Below are 20,007 nucleotides of genomic sequence, written 5' to 3'. Positions count from 1 at the left end.
GGGAGTTGGCCGCGCTCATTCTTCATGCAGCTTTAGATGTTGCTGATGCTGTTGGCCCTGCTATGGCCACTTCTGTGGCTCTCCGTCACCATGCTTGGCTACGTGATCCCTGAAAATATTAGAGAGCGTCTGGTCGACCTCCCTTTTCACAGGGTCCTATTGTTTAATGCTCATGCAGACTCCGCCATTCAGCGTCTTCTTGCGGGACTCCGTCCTCCTCCTTCTCCTCCTCCTCCTTCTCCTCCTCCTCAGTGGGTTGGTCAACTGATCCTCCGGGGGCTTGGTAGGAGACGTTATCTCACAGGCTCCTGATATTTGTTTTTTGGATGGGTGTTACAGTTTCTATGAGGGATACTGTGCCCTCGGGGTCCTTGGTTGTAATGTAATGTAAAATAGCATTTGTACCGCGCTGCAGTCACTCCAGGGAGCATCAAGGCGCCAGATACTGATTCAGAGATGAAGGAAACAGGTAGGGAGTGGATGGAAACTCACCCAACTGTTACACTAGTGCTCTAACGCATCCTGTAGCTTGAAAATCCAGGTTTTCAGTCCCTTCTGAAGTCTTTTTCCTTGTCTAGAGCACGAAGGGCGGGGGGAAGAGTGTTCCACGCTTTTGCTCCGAGTACTGGTAGGGATTTACCACCTCTCGTGCTGAGCCTAAACCTAGGTACTGACAGGAAATTAGAGCTAGATGAACGGAGATTGCGAGAGGGATGGTATCTGGCGAATCTCTGCTGTAGATATTTTGGTCCCAAAGCATGGGTGGCTCTAAAGGTGATAATCAGTATTTTGAATAGGACTCTCTTGTTTATTGGGAGCCAATGTAGAGTATTTAGTGCAGATGATGCAGAGGATTTCTTCGGCCATTTAAGGACTAACCTAGCTGCAGCATTCTGCACCATTTGAAGTTTGTGTGGTGGTTTTCGTAGTACCTGCATATAGACTATTACAATAGTCTATCCGCGACGTCACCAAAGCGACTGTTACCGTCTTCCTAGCCTCTAGTGGAAGGAGGTCGAAAAACTTCCTGAGTCCTTTAATGATGGCAAAGCAGTTACCTGCCACTTTCAAGGCTTGCTGCTTGAAAGAGAGATTGCTGTCAAATGTAATCCCTAGGTTTCGTGCCGATTGAGTTGTGTTCGGTGGGATTTCTGCCTTTTCTGGCCACCAGGTATTGGGCGTGAAGTTGTTATTTGGGCCCATTGGCACGATTTCTGTCTTGCCTGTGTTGCATTTTAGATGATTGAGTTTCATCCAATCAAAGGTTGCCGTGAGGCAGCTTTTCAGTTTTTCTTCCCATTCCTGTGTGTCTTTGTCCAAAACCAATATCAATTGAGTATCGTCGGCATAGGCGACTACATCAATTCCAAATGACGATATTAGTTTAATTAAAGGGGCGGTGTAGACATTAAACAGTGTTGGGCTGAGGCTTGAGCCCTGTGGAACGCCCATCTTTATCAGTTCTTCCTTGGAGCGAAATTCTCCGAGAGTAACTACTTGTCTCCTGTCACTCAGGAAGTTTTTGATCCATTCCAACACTGTGCCAGAAATGCCAGAGGTTTCAAGTCTGTTAATCAGGATGGCGTGTGACACAGTGTCGAAGGCCGCCGACAGATCTAATAAAATCAGGACGGCCTTCTTACCCTGGTCCAGAGCCATGCGGATGGTGTCTGAGGTGAGCAGGAGGGCAGTTTCCGTGGAGTGTTGAGCCCTGAAACCCGATTGATTGGGATGCCAGGCTTCATTTCCTTCCAGGAATTTGGTGATCTGTTTGTTTACACAGGCTTCAGTGATTTTACACAGCATAGGGAGAAGGGATATTGGTCTTAAGTTGGATAAGGTGGTAGGATCAGGGAGTGGCTTTTTTTGCAATGGTTTGACTGCCGCTAGCTTCCATTCAGCTGGGACTGTTGCTGTGGTCAAAGAGGAGTTCACAATGCTGTTAATCACAGGGTTAGCTACCTCCACCATCATATGTAGCAGTGCGGGAGGACATGGGTCGAACGGGGAACCTGACTTGGCCGCTAAGATAGCCTTATGGGTCTCGTCCAAGCTAATGGGAAGGAAAGTTTCCAGTCTGTCCCTTTCCATGTTTTACTCATTTACCCTAACTTCAGAGGTGATGAAATCCTTGGTGAGTGCTAATACCTTGTTTTCAAAGTAGTCTGCGATGGTATTGCATAGTTGTTCCGAAGGCGGGATTTCTTGTTCTAATATTTTGGGTTTATTAAAACTATTGACAATTTTAAAAATAGTTTTTTGTTTGTTTCTGGCATTTTCTACTTCCGAGGTGTAAAAGTTGGTTTTGGCTTGTTTAATCAGAGCATGATATGCGCTTCTGGTGGATTTGTAGTTATTCCTGTCTTCGATGCAGTAGTTAGTTCTCCATCTGCGTTCGGCTCTACGCACCTCTCCTTGTTTTATTTTTAACATGGGGTTAAACCATGGTGCTGATTGTTTTTTAGCCGTTGGTCTAGATTTACGGTTAGTCGGGGCTGCTGTTGCTTTCAAGTCTGACATCCATTTCCTGAAGTTGTCATTATGTGCTTCAGGCTGTCCTGACCATGAGGGTTCATGTTCTTTTGCTATATTAAGCAGTTCTGGATGTTTCATGGCGTCTTTCCATTCTAATTGACTGCTGTGTACAGTTTTCCCTGCCAGTTTATTATTTCTAAGTATTTTAAATGGTAGTACAAATGGTATTAATGTATGATCTGTCCAGGTTTTGATTTTATGGGATTTGATTTGGATGTCTTGCAGGTTAGTTGATATGCAGTCAATCGTGTGCCCCGCCTCATGTGTGGGCTGTGTGACGCATATAGTAAGGCCCAGTACGTCCATGGTATCCCTAAAGGCGATTGCTGAGGTATCCATAGGTGAGTCAAGATGGATATTGATATCCCCTAATACAGTGAAATTAGAGAAGCGCATAGCCAGGGGGCTCAGTGCCTCTCCTATGCTTTCCAGAAAGCTTTTGCAGGGGCCTGGGGGGCGATAGATTAGAGCACCAGCAAAGGTAAAAGAGTCTGTGAGTTTGAGTAAAAAGCACATCCCTTCCGCGTCCTTAAGCTCTTGAAGTTTCGTTGTGGTGCAGTTAAAGGAATCTCTATGTATTATTGCTATTCCACCCCCCCGAATCTCCTCCCTGTCTATTCTTTGGATCTGATATCCCAGGGGGAGTGCTTGCACTATGTCTGGCGTAGACCATGATTTTAGCCACGTCTCTGTGACGAACAGGCAATCAAGATTTTCTTCTACAATGATATCATATATGTCAAGTGCGTGTTTTGATAGGGATCTGGCATTGATCAGTGCCCCTTTTAGAACAGCATTGTTATTTGCATAAGCAGCAATCTGCTTCGGGTAGAACACTATATGGCATTGACAGCAATTTATTGGGCCATTTAATGTCGCCATGTCAAGTTTACAGCAGCAGGTCGTAGCAGATCTACCGATAGCCAGTAGCTCCTGACTGCTGTAGGTAATGAAGGGTCTAGTGCTGACAGCGTTTCCAGCCCTATGCCCGGTCTGTGCACGGACGGGCACAGACGGGCCTACCTTTGGCTTACCTTCGGCGCGCCTTAGGCGCGCCCGCTGCGCCCATCCGCTGCGCTCCTTAGAGGGTGGTCCCATTTTGTAGCTGCGAGGGCGGGAGGGTCCGAGCACTAGTCTGCTCGTTTCCTGTTTCCCTCACCCAAGATGGCGGAGCCTAAAACGCGGTCCCCAAGTAGTGAATAACTCTGCTACTGGGTCGGCGTTTACAGCGGGAGGGTAACGGGGATCCCTTATGAGTCAGGAATCAAATGCCAGTTACACCACAAGTGAAATCTAATTAAAAATCGGCGCAATTACAATTTTTTAAAAACGATGTAAAGTGGGTGAATGAGCAAGCAAACAGTTCCACAAATACATGCAATTTCACACAGTCCCGGCTTTCCGCCTCAGGACACCACAAAGCACTCAATCAGTCTGGGCTTGTGTCTTCCTAATTCCTTTTGTAGCTGCGAGGGCGGGAGGGTCCGAGCACTAGTCTGCTCGTTTCCTGTTTCCCTCACCCAAGATGGCGGAGCCTAAAACGCGGTCCCCAAGTAGTGAATAACTCTGCTACTGGGTCGGCATTTACAGCGGGAGGGTAACGGGGATCCCTTATGAGTCAGGAATCAAATGCCAGTTACACCACAAGTGAAATCTAATTAAAAATCGGCGCAATTACAATTTTTTAAAAACGATGTAAAGTGGGTGAATGAGCAAGCAAACAGTTCCACAAATACATGCAATTTCACACAGTCCCGGCTTTCCGCCTCAGGACACCACAAAGCACTCAATCAGTCTGGGCTTGTGTCTTCCTAATTCCTTTTGTAGCTGCGAGGGCGGGAGGGTCCGAGCACTAGTCTGCTCGTTTCCTGTTTCCCTCACCCAAGATGGCGGAGCCTAAAACGCGGTCCCCAAGTAGTGAATAACTCTGCTACTGGGTCGGCGTTTACAGCGGGAGGGTAACGGGGATCCCTTATGAGTCAGGAATCAAATGCCAGTTACACCACAAGTGAAATCTAATTAAAAATCGGCGCAATTACAATTTTTTAAAAACGATGTAAAGTGGGTGAATGAGCAAGCAAACAGTTCCACAAATACCCCCCGCTCTTCAGTTGTCTGCTGGCCCTCTGTAGTTACTGCCGCAGGTCTATGATTTTGTCCTCTGATGCGGGATTGTTTTTTCCCTAAGAGTGGTTGCCATGTTTTTTTGGGACGTGTCCTACCCTATGTGGGGTATATGTAGCTATAGTATAGCTCTGTCTTATGCAGGGAGGGTGTAGACTCCCCCTGGCGGGTTCATCGCCCTCCCTGGTATGCTGTAATACGATGGTGCGGTCCTTGGTACTTACTGGGATGTGGCTTGACCCTCTACGGCGTTGTGCCGCGGTGTTTTGCCCTTGCCTGCCGTTTGGTCTGGACCTCTGTTTGGGGTTTCTGAGGACATAGTTTCCTGTGTTGACGGCCTGGTCCGTCTTACTTGTTACTCCTCTCATCTTCGTGATGCTCGGTTCTGTCTGGGGCGGCCACCCCTTGAGGGGTCGGTAAGGACGGATGACTAGCCCTGCCCTTGTTCTGAGGCCGGCGTGGTCTGGGCCTTTAGTTTTGTGGCGTTGTCAGCAGCTGGCTGCCCCGCAGCTCTTCTGTTCTGTGGCTGGCGACCTTGGCGCAGGCCCTGGAGCTCCTGCTTTGTCCTGTGGGGCCATCGTAGGCTTCCGTTCTTATTCTTCTACCTGCTTTACTGCTGAGTCTTGTCTTTCAGTCTTGTCTTGGCTTCAAGCTGTGATGGGCTTGGCTGCCCTCTTCCTGGGTATGTTTCCCAGTGGAGAGCTTGCCGTTTTTGGGCCGCTTCTCCTTGGAGTCAGTAGGTGGATCTTCTTCCTTTGCGCTACCTGTACTTTGGGGCTTCCGGTGGAGGTCCCTGGTATGTTGACGGGGCTTGGGGTGTTCCCCCCCCCCTCCTATTCGTATTGCTTTCTCCTGTTGGTGAAGGCTGGGTTGCCTCTTTTGTCGTGCTGACGCATCCCCTGTGGGGCAGGTGTTCCTCCACAATGTTGAGGTTCTCTTCAGTTTAGGGCTGATGCCTCTTCCCTGCTGCGGTAGACTAGACTATTTTCCCTGTCCCCGTAGCAGGTCCCCTGTGAGGAGCCTTGGGCTCGTCTCAGCTGGGGAGGTCTTCTCGCAGAACCCTCCTCCCCCTTTGGGGTATGGCTAGGGTATCTATTCTACGTTAAGGAATCTGCAGCTAGTAATCTCTGTCAGATGTACTTACCTTCGGTAACGATGTATCTGGTAGAGCCAATTCTAGCCGCAGATTCCTTCATGACCCACCCTTCCTCCCCGTTTCTGCGTGGGCCCTTCTTGGTCTTCTACGCTTGCCTGCTTCAGGGCGGTGGTCCTCTGCGAGTGCTTTCCTCTACTCCCTCCCTGGGAGATGATCGCCATGTTGTTGTCGGTGCTCCATTGCTTCCTTTCTGATGATTGGTGGGCGAATGCCTGGGTACTTCTGCGCCCATGCATTTGGTCTCCAATGTCAATGTAGGGTTTGTTGTGCCCTGCTTCCTTGTGTTGCTTGCACTTCTGACTCTTACAGTCCTTGGGGTTGAGATCCCCTGACTGGGTCTTGCCCCTCAGTTCATTTGAGAATCCCCCCCCGCCCCCCCCCCCTCTGCTGGTGTGGTTGGGGAATGACTTGTCAATGCGCTTTCATTCTGGTTTGGAACCCTTCTTGGTTTCGGGCGATAGTTGCAGACTTCTCGTCTGCTGTCCCTTTTTCACATCCCTTCTGCCTCTAAGGAGGCTGTTATGTTGGTTATGGACTTGCTTGCAGTAGCTGTGCTTTATTCTTTCTTTCCGTGACTTGGTGCCCTGGTGCCTGGCACTATTCTGGATGGTGCTGTTTCTCACCGTTTGTTTCTTTTCCTTCTGTATAGATGGGTTTTCGCACACTGTTCCAGTATTATCACAGTTCTGTTTGTGATGGCTCCGCGTTGTGGCGCAGAAAGTTCTCAGAAGAAAACTGACGTAGGCGTGCCGGGGTGGGTCTTATGTATCCTCGCTGACGTCCCCAGCGCGTACGACGTCAGGGCGGAATCATGTGGTGCCGTCCCCCCGGCGTACAGGGATGCTGTGGCAGAAAAGTTTTCCGGATGCAGTCTCACGCCTGGGGGTAATTCTACGTTCAGGAATCTGCGGCTAGAATCATCTCTACCAGCTACATCGATACCAAAGGTAAGTAACCCCTATATTCGTCTCTATTACTAAAAGAAGTAGCGCAAATGGAACAAATCAGTGCCCAGGAGGAATGACAAGCTTATTTGGAAAACATTCATTGGATCCACCAGCCTCCTTGTCTTACAGTCAATGCATCTACCATGAGCTGCCATAATGCAAGTAGAGGGCAAGAACCATTTGGAATACCAATTATGGAACTATGACCACCATAAAGCATGTGTGCCGCTGTTCATTTCCAGCTGTTGTATCTCTCCAGCCTCCTCTTTATTGTTTTTTATGTAACAAAAGTAAGAGGAGTGTAGCCTAGGTGTCTACCACCAGTTAAAAAGGTATTGATTTGTTTAATGATGATTTCCAGGTGGTTTTAGCCATCAGTCTTTAAAGTACAATCTCCTCACTGCGACATTGAACCCTTTAAGTCACCAGAGATGGGAGAAATGTTTGTTTTTATATACCAATTACCCTTTCATAGTTTACGGACATGTTATAACGTTATCTTAGGCAAATTATCACAATGTCTACTACCCTGTAAAGGTAAGTACTAATCAAACCTTTGATGGAGTCTAAAGATTTGTATAGCTGTGCATACCTTATTATCAAGTTCCCTCTTTGGAGCAGCATGAATATGTATTAACACATGGAATGTGCACTTTGTGTATAAATTGTGAAATTCCACTTGTAAAATGAGCTTTTGAATAAGCATGTGCACCTTTTAGTTATCTTTATTTGATTGTCTCTTTATTTTCTACCGTAGGGTATCGTGATGCGCAAGTTGGATGGATCCAGGTTTCAGAGGACCTTCATGACCGAGAAACAGATAAAAGCCAATTTTCCCCATTTGGAAGCCCTCAGGGTCCAAGAAGAGTTGCTCAGTTTCTGGTAATCTATGCCCCAAGGAGAGGAATTCTAGAAGTATGGAGCACTCAGCAGGGCCCCCGGGTAGGGGCTTTTAATGTGGGGAAATACTGCAGGTAGGAAAGCGCTCTCATGGTACTTGGCATGGCTTTACACATACTTTTTGTTGAGTGTCTTTTAATTCACTGTCATTGAACCTCAAGCAGATGTTTCCTTTTATTTATTTGGTAGAATAGAGCCTGATTACACTGTGTGAGTTCCTGTTATCTCCCATGCAACACGTAACCTCTTATCGATTTTTGACCACTGTAAAGAAAGTACTTGAAAATCCCATTTTAAGGGGGAGTCATTGCCAGATTCGTCCCCTTTAGAAGATTGACTTATTGCAGGCCCCAGGCCTGGCAAGGTATATCGCTGGTCTGTAAGAAAGGACTGAATAACTCCCCAGACATGATGCTGTCCCTGCGTCTGAAATGGACAGACGATCTAGGGGAATTAGAGGCTGAAGAGTGGTTTGAGGCGTTGCAGAGTCCAACGGAAATTGCCATTAGAACTAGATTTTGCTTGATACAGTTACGGATCCTACACAGGTCCTATTACTCCCGAACCCCCCTTTTCAGAATTTTGGAAAGCACTTTCACTGCTATGTCTGCGGGAATGTGGCCAGGAAACAAAATTTTTCCATATACTTTGGACGTGCCCGCTTACTCAATCATATTGGGAACGAATCACAGAGGTGCAGGCCCGAGTCCTGTCTGAGGTCCCAATGAATACAAAAGCGCTATTACTGAACCTGCCTGGGGAAGCACCTGGACCCAAGTATCATCACATACGGATGACTTTAGCCTTGGGAGTGGCCAAGAGAAACATTGCCAGGGTGTGGAGCAAGTAAGAACCTCTGTCATTAAGGGAATGGATGCTAAACAGGGACTGGTGTCAAAATGCGGAACAAGTGATGTACCAAGGGCGAGGATGTCCTAAAAAGTGGGAGAAGGTGTGGCGGTCCTGGAGGGACTTTAGAGGGTTGCAATGCTCCAGCTCTTTTAGATAGACATTTAGCTCCAGGGGCTTAATGGACTTTTGTACTGGGGCCTTGAGCCTGATAGGCGCTGATAACAGTATGATTAATTGTGATGGACACTTGATGTATACCTCCTAATTGTTATTCTGCTATATATGTAACTTGGTAACGTACGTATGACCCGTTCACATTGTATGATGCAAAATCGGAAAAAAAATGTGCTGAAAAAAAAGCAAAAAACTATTTTTAGTGAAGGAACACATTAAAAATATTACATATCTTTTATTCATATTATAGTAGATACTTCTAACTGCAAATTCCTCACCTTTAGATTTAACAGCATTGCTGCTGCACGCAGGTAGGCTTTGTGATAACACTGTCGGGTCACTCCCCACGCCGCACGGCTCCTCCAGGGTGCCCGTGTCTCGTGTCCCTCTCGCTCCCGCTGCTGCCGAGGGTTCTCTGCCCCTGGTGACTGCTTGGCTGTACTGATATTCTCTTTGTATTCTTTTCCCAACTTGTCCTGTTAACCTGCCTTTTTGTTTTTTGCAACTTGCCTTTTTGCCTTTTGTTTTCGCCGTTTTAGTGTCTCTGCTTAGGCGCTCCTCTCTCGCCACTGCCCTCTAAGCCCCCCCGCTCCCCGCCACTGCTCCCCTGCGGCCCCGCCCCCTTTTGCCTTTTGTCTCCCTGCCCATTGGCCACCCCGCTCTGGCCTACTAGCTGCTCCTCCCTCCCACTTCGCCTCTTATGGAGGGCGCCACGCGGAAGCGCAGCAGACGCGCACAGCAGGCGCGCACAGCAGGCGCACAGCAGGCGCCCCAAAGGCAAGCCCGTCTGCGCCCGTCCGCGCCTGTACCGCACCCAGCGCCAGAACTACTGGACCGCGCACCCCCGCAACGCCAGACTGCTCTACGACTCCAACACCCTCCACGCACTCAACACCGGACAAGACCACCCCTGCTACCGGGCCGCCCGAAGCGCACCCAAGGGCCCTTCACCTACCGGAACTGCAGATTCACCAGCATCCAGCCCACCAGACCACCAACCAGAGAACCCAACCACCTGCACTGCATCCTCCTCAACACCCGCTCCGCTCGCAAGCACGCCATCGAACTCTGGGACCTCCTAGGCTCTACCGCCCCTTACGTGGCCTTCCTGCCGACGACCTGGCTGAACGCCACCAGACATCGCCAAAGCCATCCCACAGGGCTACAAGATCACTCGCAGAGACCGCACCAACGGAGTTGGAGGGGGAATCGCCATCATCCACAAGGACACCCTCAGAGTCTCGACCAACACCGACGACACCCTCACCACTGCCAAGCACATGCACTTCCAGATCCGCACCGACCCCAACACAACCCTCCGAGGAACACTCGTCTACAGACCTCCCGGACCAAGACCACAGTTCAGCGACACCATCACCGACCTCGTCAGCCCCCACGCCCTCACTTCCACGGACTACATCCTCCTCGGGGACCTGAACTTCCACCTCGAGAATAACGACGATGCCAACTCCACCGCCCTGATTGACAACCTCGGACTCAAACAGCTCGTGACGACACCCACCCACGCCGCCGGACACACGCTGGACCCCCCACGTCTTCTTCAACACCAGCGAACCCCACTGGATCGACCACAGATGCGTCAACTTCACCTTCAGGAAGCCCACCGCACCCATCAGCTGCCACGCCGCTGCTGGGGCAAGGTCACCAAGGACCAACTGACTACCACCCTCGCCCTGAGACCACCCACCGACCCCGACACTGCCGCAACCAACCTCAAACAGTGGATCAACGACTGCGCCAACACCCTCGACACCCTCAAGACCTCCACAACCAACCACAAGAACAAGAAAGCCGCCTGGTTCACCGAAGACCTCCGGACCTCCAAGCGCACCTGTCGGAAGCTGGAGAAGAAATGGCTCCACGACCGAACACCAGACATCCACACGGCCCACAAGAGCGCCACCCGCAAAAATCACCAACTCATCAGGACCGCCAAGAGGACCGCCTTCAAGGACCGCCTAAACAACAACGCACACAACACCAAAGAGCTCTTCAGCATCAAGAAAGTACTCTTCAACCCCAGCTCCAACACCAACGACATACCACCATCACAAGACCTGTGCGACTCCCTGGCCACCTTCTTTCAACGCAAGATCACCGACATCCATGACAGCTTCAACTCCGAGACCCCCACACCCACCACCGAGCCCACCACCCCCTCGCTCACTACCCGCACCAGCCGCCTGACCGCCTGATCCAACGTCAGCGGCGAAGACACCATCAAAACCATGAACTCCATCCACTCCGGATCCCTATCCGACCCCTGCCCTCACCACATCTTCAACAAAGCCAGCACAACCATCGCCCCCCACCTCCGGAAAACAATCAACAGTTCCTTCGAGACAGCAACCTTCCCGGAAAGCTGGAAGCACGCCCAGATCAACGCCCTTCTTAAGAAGCCGTTCCCGGCGAAAGTGCCAGAGAAGCTTGTCAACAAACATCTAACCCGCTACCTCGAAGACAACAACATCCTGGACCCTTCCCAATCTGGTTTTTGCAGCAACCACAGCACCGAGACCGCCCTCATCGCCGCCACTGACGACATCAGGATCCTAATGGACAAAGGAGAAACAGCCGCCCTCATCCTCCTGGACCTATTAGCAGCCTTTGACACAGTCTGCGACCGAACCCTATCAACACGCCTCCATGACTCCGGAATTCAAGAGAAGGCCCTGGCCTGGACCACATCCTTCCTCTCCGGCAGAACCCAGAGCATCCGCCTCCCACACTTCCGCTCAAAAACCACCGAGATCATCTGCGGCGTCCCACAGGGATCCTCCCTCAGCCCGACGCTGTTCAATATCTACATGGCACTGCTCGCCCACGTCGCACATCAACATAACCTCAACATCATCTCCTACGCCGACGACACCCAGCTCCCTCACCGAAGAGCCCCACACCGCCAAAGCCAACCTCCACAGAGGAATGAAGGCCGTAGCCGACTGGATGAAGGACAGCAGACTAAAGCTGAATTCAGACAAGACGGAGGTCCTCATTCTCGGACCCACCCCATCAGCCTGGGACGACTCTTGGTGGCCCACATCGCTAGGCACAGCCCCGGAACCCACAGACCACGCACGCAACCTGGGGGTCATCCTCGACTCCACCCTCTCCATGACCAGGCAAGTCAACGCACTCTGCATCCTGCTTCAACACCCTCCGAATGCTCTGCAGGATCTTCAAGTGGATCCCTCCCGACACGAGAAAAACCGTCACCCAGGCCCACGTCACCAACAGACTCGACTACGGGAACGATCTCTACTCAGGAACAACAACCAAGCTCCTGAGACGACTACAACGAGTCCGGATCGCCTCGGCACGCCTGATCCTCGACGTCCCCCGACGCAGCCACATCACACCCCACCTGAGAGGCCTGCACTGGCTCCCCGTCAACAAGAGGATCACCTTCAAACTTCTCATCCACGCACACAAAGCACTACACAATGCCGGACCTACATACCTCAACAACCGACTCAGCTTCCACATCCCCACCCGAAGCCTCCGCTCAGCCAACCTCGCCCTCGCCACAGTTCCTCGTATCCGTAAAACCACCGCCGGCGGCAGATCCTTCTCCTACCTCGCCGCCAAGACCTGGAACGCTCTCCCCACCAGCCTACGACAGACTCAGGACCTGCTGCCCTTCAGAAGACTTCTCAAGACCTGGCTCTTCGACCAGTAGCGCCCCCCCCCCCCTCTCACTCCACCCTCCCGCGCCTTGAGACCCTCCCGGGTATGTAGCACGCTTTAGAAATGCTTATCGTTTGATAACTTTATTGCGGTCATAGACCATAAAAGCACAGATAAAATATGTACATACATGGAATAAAATATATAAATAATTAAAAAATACATGGTTAAAAAGTTATTAAACAGTAAGTTATCAAAGTAATGGTATCAAAACATCCCAGTTAATCACAGATTGTCGCAATTCATTAATGTGAGCCTTCTGCGCCACATACCATATAAAAAAAACGGGATACCGCAAACACAATAGAGGGCGAGGTGTCATATCTTAAAATTCTGACAGCTTGTGCACATTGTCTTAAACCAAGGCTTCTACATAGCGGTGCCAACCAGCATCTCCTTATTGTACTATAGGCTGGGCAGAGGAATAAGACTTGAACAATATCCTCTTTGGTGTTATTACAAACTGGGCAAATTCCCTCTTCTTGTCCATTCCATTTGCAAGTAAATGCCCCAATAGGTAGACAACCATGTCTTAATTGTGTGTAAAGTTTTCTTGCAAGGGGAGGCTGTATTAGGTCCAAAAACTCCTCCCTCTTAGACACGAGTTTTACCTGCAAAAATTCTGCAGACAGACTGCCCAGCGTTGTCGAGCTATGGAGAAGGCTTAGGTTGTAATGTCTTAGGGAAGCCAAGAGCTCATTCTCTTCACTCTCGGGCAGCTCACCTCCCGGGGTCTCCCATAATTGGGGCATACCAATTTGATATACAAGGGCCTTGATATGGGCTAGCCAGGGGATATTCTTGGTTTTTAAGTGCCCCCAGACTGTGGTGAATTCAACTCTATAATCCTCGAGCTCAGGCACTGTCCAGAGCCTTCTCCAATACAGGAGAGGTCGGGTGGCTAACAGTTCTGAGATGGACTCTAGGCCTAGATCTAGTCTCAAGGGTGTGAGCGGGGTGCTCTGGGGGAGGCCTATCAGGTTCCGCATAAAGGCCTGTTCCACCTTGAGGAGGTTTGGTGTACTCATATGGCCCCAGAGTTCTGCACCATACATCACAGCTGGTCTAGCTTGCGCCCCATAGCTCTTAAGGGCTGGGGCGACTGGCTTAAACAGGGTTGTTCTATGGAACTTGCCAATGCCCCCTCCGATCTGCGCCAACCTCAAAGCAGATTTGGATACCTGTGGGCCCCAACCGAAATCTTCAGTCAGGGTGACCCCCAAGTATACAAAGGTTTTCACCCTTCCGAGCGGGACGCCATTTAGTACCGGGTTAGGGCGAGTTCGCTTTGGGGGATGAAAGATCATAAACTTCGTCTTTGCTAAGTTTATCTCCAATCCCCTCAGAACACAAAAGGATACAAAACCATCCAGGACCCTCTGGATACCTGATGATGTTCGAGACAACAACAGGGTGTCGTCTGCGAACATCAGAGCAGGTACCCGTCCAGTGGCCAACCAAGGAGCATCACTGTCCCTGACCCTTTCCAGTTCACCCACCAGGCCATTTATATAAAGACTAAAGAGCGTCAGAGCCAGGGCACAGCCCTGGCGTACGCCTCTGGTCACGGGGAAGCGGGCTGATAATTCCCCGTTCTTCCCGCATCTCACCTTGGCATAGTTCCCTGCATGGAAGCGCAGCAGGACATCTAGCAGATAGGGCGGGAGGTCTAGTTCTTTCAGTACCCTCCATAGGCTTTCCCTGGGGACAAAGTCGAAGGCAGCCCGCAGGTCTACGAAGACAAGGTAGAGGCTGCCACCCTCTACTCTTGCTGTCTTCCAAAAAAGGACCTGCAAACTACAAATTTGGTCCAGGGTCGAGATTCCAGCTCTGAAGCCGGCCTGTAGGGTAGTCAATGCATTGATTGATTGATTGATTGACTCCACATCGACTTTGTTTTGCCCCGGAAGTGACAAATGGAGTAGCACATAAGCGCCACCCCTGTGCTCTGATGTCAGTTCCTATTTTTCCGCTCCTTCATACTCCAATCTGGCGCTTCATCCCAACTTTTTCATTATCTTTTGACAATTTGTTTTCTCAAAATTCTTCATTCAACTGTCTCTGCTATTTGGGTTCGGCATACAACTCCTGTCCTGCAAGGAGGGCATCCTCATGAACCTCAAGGTGACCATGCAAAGCTAAGCTGTACGTAGCTGAAAACGACACAATCTCGGAAGTCTCCCGCTCGAAGTTGAGGACTCTGACCCGTTCCTGCAACAGGTTGTCATCGAGCTTCAAGTTATCCATTAAGTTGAAATGAAAACAGAAGCACAAAAATTGAGGTAGATTCATCTGACAAATCGCGAGTATGTCAGGGTGCTTTACGGTCTAACTTTCTGTCCCTTGCTGAAGAGTGGGATCTGCTATTGAACCCAATGCACCATGAGTTCCGAGGCGTGGGGTGGCAGAGTAACAAATTAAGGCCTTTAGAGAGGCCATGTTGCAAATCTTTGGTACTCCTCCGGGTCCCTCCTCTCGCACTTTTGGGCCCCAAGGATCGGCAGCTTTCAGTTGGAATTCGGCATGCTGGTCTACCCTTTCTGCCATTTATGCCTCCAGAATTTGCCTCTGTTCTACTCTGATGTGGGATCTGACTTACAATCTGGCACTAACACCCAACCATTTCCTTTGACATCAATGCCAGGGGGTGACTTTGTTGCTATTGTCCTCTCTAACTCTGGCCATGTCCATCCAGCCTTGACCGAGGTCGCGTCTCAATGCTGTACCTAGGCACCTACCGGTACCCAGTCCATTCCAATTCATATAGAACCATGCCTTTATTTGGAGTCGCACCCTGGTGCTCCAACAGGTATTTGGCTCACACACTGACCAGGTGGTAATGAAGAGGAAATGTTTCCCTTCATGATGAGGCTGACAATTTCTATCTGAACTTGCAAGATCCCAAAGGTGTGGGCACTTCCCCGGAAAATGGGTTGTGTTCTCCACATGACCAGCAACTAAAGAGAGTGCCTTCTTTGCCGTGGTGATAAGTCACATGACGGAAGCTTTAGACTTGCAGTTCAGTTATCCACTATGGAAAGCAAAACCAATTTTCTAACAGAGGTTTTACAACCTGGACAAATTTCATCAAAGCCTTTACTCCTTTTTAACCCCTTCGGTGCTTCGAACGTCCAACGGTCGTCGCGTGCACTACCTCGCTGGTGCTGCGCACGACCGTTGGACGTCCGAATCCCGTTAGCGCGATCGAACGTCCGCACTGGGGCGGAATGTTCGACGCGCTAAACGGGTTAATGATACCGTAATTGACACTCTTATGGGCTCCTGGTCTAATCGCTGTTCCTATCCTCCACCAAACAGGCAGGTTGCCAGACACCACAGTTCGGCACTAAGCCACCCTGATTTTCTGACACAGCACCCTATGCCAGAGAGTTATGGGTGGGTTCAAGCTGCCACCAGTAGAGTGATCCCCAATTATTTCACCATGACACATCCTGACAGAATTCAGACCTTTAGGAAGTGGATGTTTTCCTTGGCAATCCTACCTCTCTGTTTGGTCAATGCCAGCTGCTTGCTGCAGAGGTATACCAATTCTTTGACAAACACGGTTTCCGGCAGCCCCAGAGGAATTTCAACCCCATTTGGCTCAAATCATCCAAGATGGTCAGGATGCAGCGAAGTACACTGTACGCTTGGTCCAGACACTACTGACTTGCTGAGCAGAGCACTTGGCACTGGCCCAGTGCTTCGGTGGCATTCATGGATGAAATCCATGTGATTATCCAGAGACATGCAAGCCTCTTTATTGGACATGCAATTTGATGGGTCGCATCTGTTTGGCGAGGAGGCCAATTCAGCATTGAAACGCTTTAAAGACACCTGGGTTACACATTACATTCCCCAGGCCTTTCTACCTGCATAACAGGATCTGGATCTGTCCAGAGTCTAGTCCTGCAGTCCCAGAGACTCTAATTGCGGCTCAAAGATGGGCTAGGAGCATTTTAAATTGCTGTGCTCTGCTTTGGCCTCACCAGTGCCCTTCAGATGTTTATGAAAGTGATGGCAGTAGTTGTTGCACACTGTCTGAGACTGTGGATCAGTTTTTCCCTAACCCGATGACTGACTGTTGAAGGCAGGCATGCCACAGTCGGTTGTAGACCACTTCCAGATGATGTTGAACCTCTTGACATTGTTGGGGTTCACAATCAACGTGCTGAAGTCTCACTTTTGTCCTTTGCAGAGGATCCCATTCATTGGAGCCATCCTGGTTATGGTGCAGTTTCGGTCCTTCCATCTACCACAATGAGCCCGGGACATTCGGGCTATGATGCTGATGTTTTTCCTCAGTCCTGGGTCTCGTTGAGAGTGGATCTGAGGCTTGTGGGCCTCTTGGCATCCTGCTAGCCCATTATGCCATGTGACATATGCGGGCTCCGCAGTGGAACCTGAAGTCTCAGCGGGACCAGCACGAGGGGAACTTGGCTAATTTCATCCAAATTAGGGAGGAGTGTGCAAACACCTGCAGTTGTGGCTCAACTGCTACTGGACGGGTGTCAGACCCATCTTCCTGCCCCACCCTGAGCTGATGCCAAATGCATCCTTACTGGGATGGAGAGGTCATCTGCAAGAGTGGGATATCGGAGGACTCTCCTCTTTGAATATTACTCATCTCTAAATCAGCTTGATGGAGGTAGGTTGGTTCCGGTTCTCACAGACAACACAACCGCCATGTGATACTGCTACAAGCGGGGAGGGGTAAGGTACTCGGTCCTAGGCCCTGTGTCTGGAGGCGCTTCACCTAAAGAGCTGGCTGGAGCTACAGAGCACTTCCTTGGTCGTGAACCACCTGGCAGGATCTTTGAACGCCAAGGTGGACAAGCTCAGCCGCTAGTACCTAGCTAATTGAAAATGGTGGATATACTCTGAAGTGGCACAGGGTATCTTTCAGCATTTGGGAGAACCTTGTCTTTTCACCACGAAGAGAATGCTCAATGTCAACACTTTTGCATGCTGGAGTTTCAAAGAAGTCTCTCCCTCGGCGACACATTCTGAATAGAGTGGAGGCTAGACATCTGTATGCCTTTCTGTTGCTACCTTTCCTGTTAAAAGCATCCATCAGACGTTCTGAAGACTAGCAGGAACAACCGTGCCCAAGTCATCCTAGTAACTCCAGATTGGGCAAGGACAGTGTGATAACCTGAAATCTGGCGCATGAGCGTTTGGCCTCGATCAGGCTTCCACTTTGAGAGGACCTTCTGTTTCAGCAGAAGGGCAGGGTTCTGCACCCGAACCTGATCCTGCTCACTCTGTACCTCCATGTATGGAGATTGTGTAGTGGCAGTTCACAGTTTTCGATCTGTCTCCTGAAGATGTGCATGTCATCCTACCTGCTGGGCATACTTCCACAGAGTCCTACGTACACAGGACTCTGGGATATGTTTTCAGCCTGGTGTGGAACCCTCAATACTGATTCTTTGCAGGCCAAACTGTTGGATGTTCTCTTGTTTGTCTTATCTTTGGCCAAGCAAGGACTTGAATTAGGCACTGTTCTGCCTTTTTACATTTACCTGCCCAACCTTCCTTGTTTGTAACACCCATTGAGATAAGATTTTCAAAAGATTTCAATCCTTTATTTTCACTAAAACCCTTTGTGATACCATAGTGGGATCCTAATTTGGTCCTCACTTTTTCATGTGCATACCATTTGAACTCATGCACAGCTTTTCATAAACTCTTATGACTTTGAAGACCGAGTTACTGGTCGCTGTGACCTCTGATCTTCACGTGAGCGAACTAAAAGCAGTTTTGTAGCAGCCACCTTAAAGCACTTCTTTCTAGACAAAGTGGTACTGTGAACCAGGGTGACTTTCTTGCCTAAGGTGGTTACAGCTTTTTACATTGGAAAATGTATCACTCTAAGAGTTTTGTTTGTCTCTTCTTACCCCTCGAAAGAGGCAGTAGAGACACTACTGACTGGATCCTAAAAGAACTTGAAGTTCTTCATCAATTGCACCAAAGTCCAGCAGATGGACCATCAGCTCTTTGCGGGTTTTTCTGGAGCAAAGATGGTCATAGAAGTGCAGAAAAGGACTTTATCAAGGTGGATAGACCTCTGCATTTCCATAGGGTAAGTGGTCCCCTAGGGACCCCTTCCTGTTTGCGAATGCTTTACCACCTACTTGAAGTAGGTGGTAAATCGGGACTACTTTGGGACCGCAATTGCGGTCGTAAAACAGTCGTACATAGGGCTCAGACTCGCTATTAGGAAGGGGCGCCCTTGAAACGCCCCTTCCTAATAGCGAGTCGCAAATCCTAATTAGCGAGTCACAAATAAATTGCGACTAGCTAATTAGGGTTTGCACTTGGCCCATAGGTATTTCTGCATGCGCAAACGGGTCGCAAACCCGTTTGCAAATGCAAAAATACTTCGTACATCTGGCCCTTTGTGTATTATAAACTATTGCACCAAATTTGCAAGAACTTCCCCTGTATAAATAGGACACCTAAGATAATGCTAGGGTCTGACACTTTGAAGCTTGGTATGAAAGTTCTGTTATCATTCAGCTAAGTGATGTTTAAAATCTTTAACATTCTGCCCATGACTGTATCTAGTCATTGACTGTAGTTCTCTCGCTTGAGCCTAACTTGATAGATTTCTTGCCAATTTTTTACACCAGGGAAAATGTTTGTTCACTTGGAACCAAATAATATTGCATAGCTGCGCTTGTTAAAAAAAATGAACACCCTCCCATGGAGTTACAGTAGTCATGTGGCAGTATGCTTGCCCTAACCATGGCAGTATGTACGACAGATGTAGACGAAAGCGGAGCAGCTTCATATGTAAAAAGCCTGAGGTCCACACACTTTGAACTTCAATGTTAAAATCAAGATCACAGTCAAACAGAATATGCAGGTTTTCAACAGAGACAGCAAGTTATGAGATGGGATCCCGACTCTGATGCCAATATGTGGTGGACCAGAAAAGCAGGACATTGCGCAGTACCTGGGCATCAATTTTGATGCTTTTAATCTTTAGAAGGTTAGCGCCCATTAAATTCTGGTTGACATAAAGATAGTAACTGAGATGGCTGATAGAGCTGAAAGCTGTTTAATCGAGTCCGAGGAGTTAATTGTATGTCATATTTGTATGAAGACAGACTTATTAACTCTCCTAAAGGCTCACTAGGTACAGTAGGATTCCCGGGGCACCCCACAGATGTGTTCAATTACTTTAAATCTAAATGCGGCATTGCCACCACCTGGAAATTGTCTGGCAGAAAAGATTAAAACCAATCTAAAATGGCTCGTCAAGCCAACTTCCACGTAGAGGCAGACTAGGATGTTATTGTTGACTATTTTAAATGCAAGAGAAAGCTCTAACAACAAAAGTCCACCTTGTCCCTTTCCATCACTCATAAGGACCATGATTAATTCATTACTATGACATTGGCAGAGAGACCAACACCCAAGGGACCTTCAGAAGGGCCACTGCGTCCTAGAACCATGGCCTTGGATGCAACCCTGATCCAGGGAATGCACATTTGTCTTTTGTGTTCATTCCACATATAAAATAATTGACATCCTAACCTCCTGGCCCATACTTATGTAATTACTTACTATGTACGTCATGTTGGAGGGTGACATCTCTGACCA

The 20,007-nt window shown here is 49.2% G+C and overlaps 1 protein-coding gene across 1 annotated transcript in view; it reads left to right on the top strand.

Annotated features, from left to right (window-relative positions):
- Window positions 1-20,007, top strand: part of RAB3GAP2 (RAB3 GTPase activating non-catalytic protein subunit 2) — a 684,945-nt gene that overhangs the window by 246,986 nt on the left and 417,952 nt on the right. Inside the window, exon 14 of the mRNA XM_086927924.1 lies at window positions 7,520-7,736. Within this exon, the coding sequence (XP_086784050.1) occupies window positions 7,520-7,736 (217 nt within the window). The remainder of the gene's footprint in view (window positions 1-7,519; window positions 7,737-20,007) is intronic.

Source organism: Lissotriton vulgaris, chromosome 6 (genome assembly GCF_964263255.1).
Source record: "Lissotriton vulgaris chromosome 6, aLisVul1.2, whole genome shotgun sequence".
Taxonomy (NCBI): domain Eukaryota; kingdom Metazoa; phylum Chordata; class Amphibia; order Caudata; family Salamandridae; genus Lissotriton; species Lissotriton vulgaris.
The sequence above is the reverse complement of the archived record's forward strand: the minus strand, read 5'-3'. Positions and strand labels throughout refer to the sequence as shown.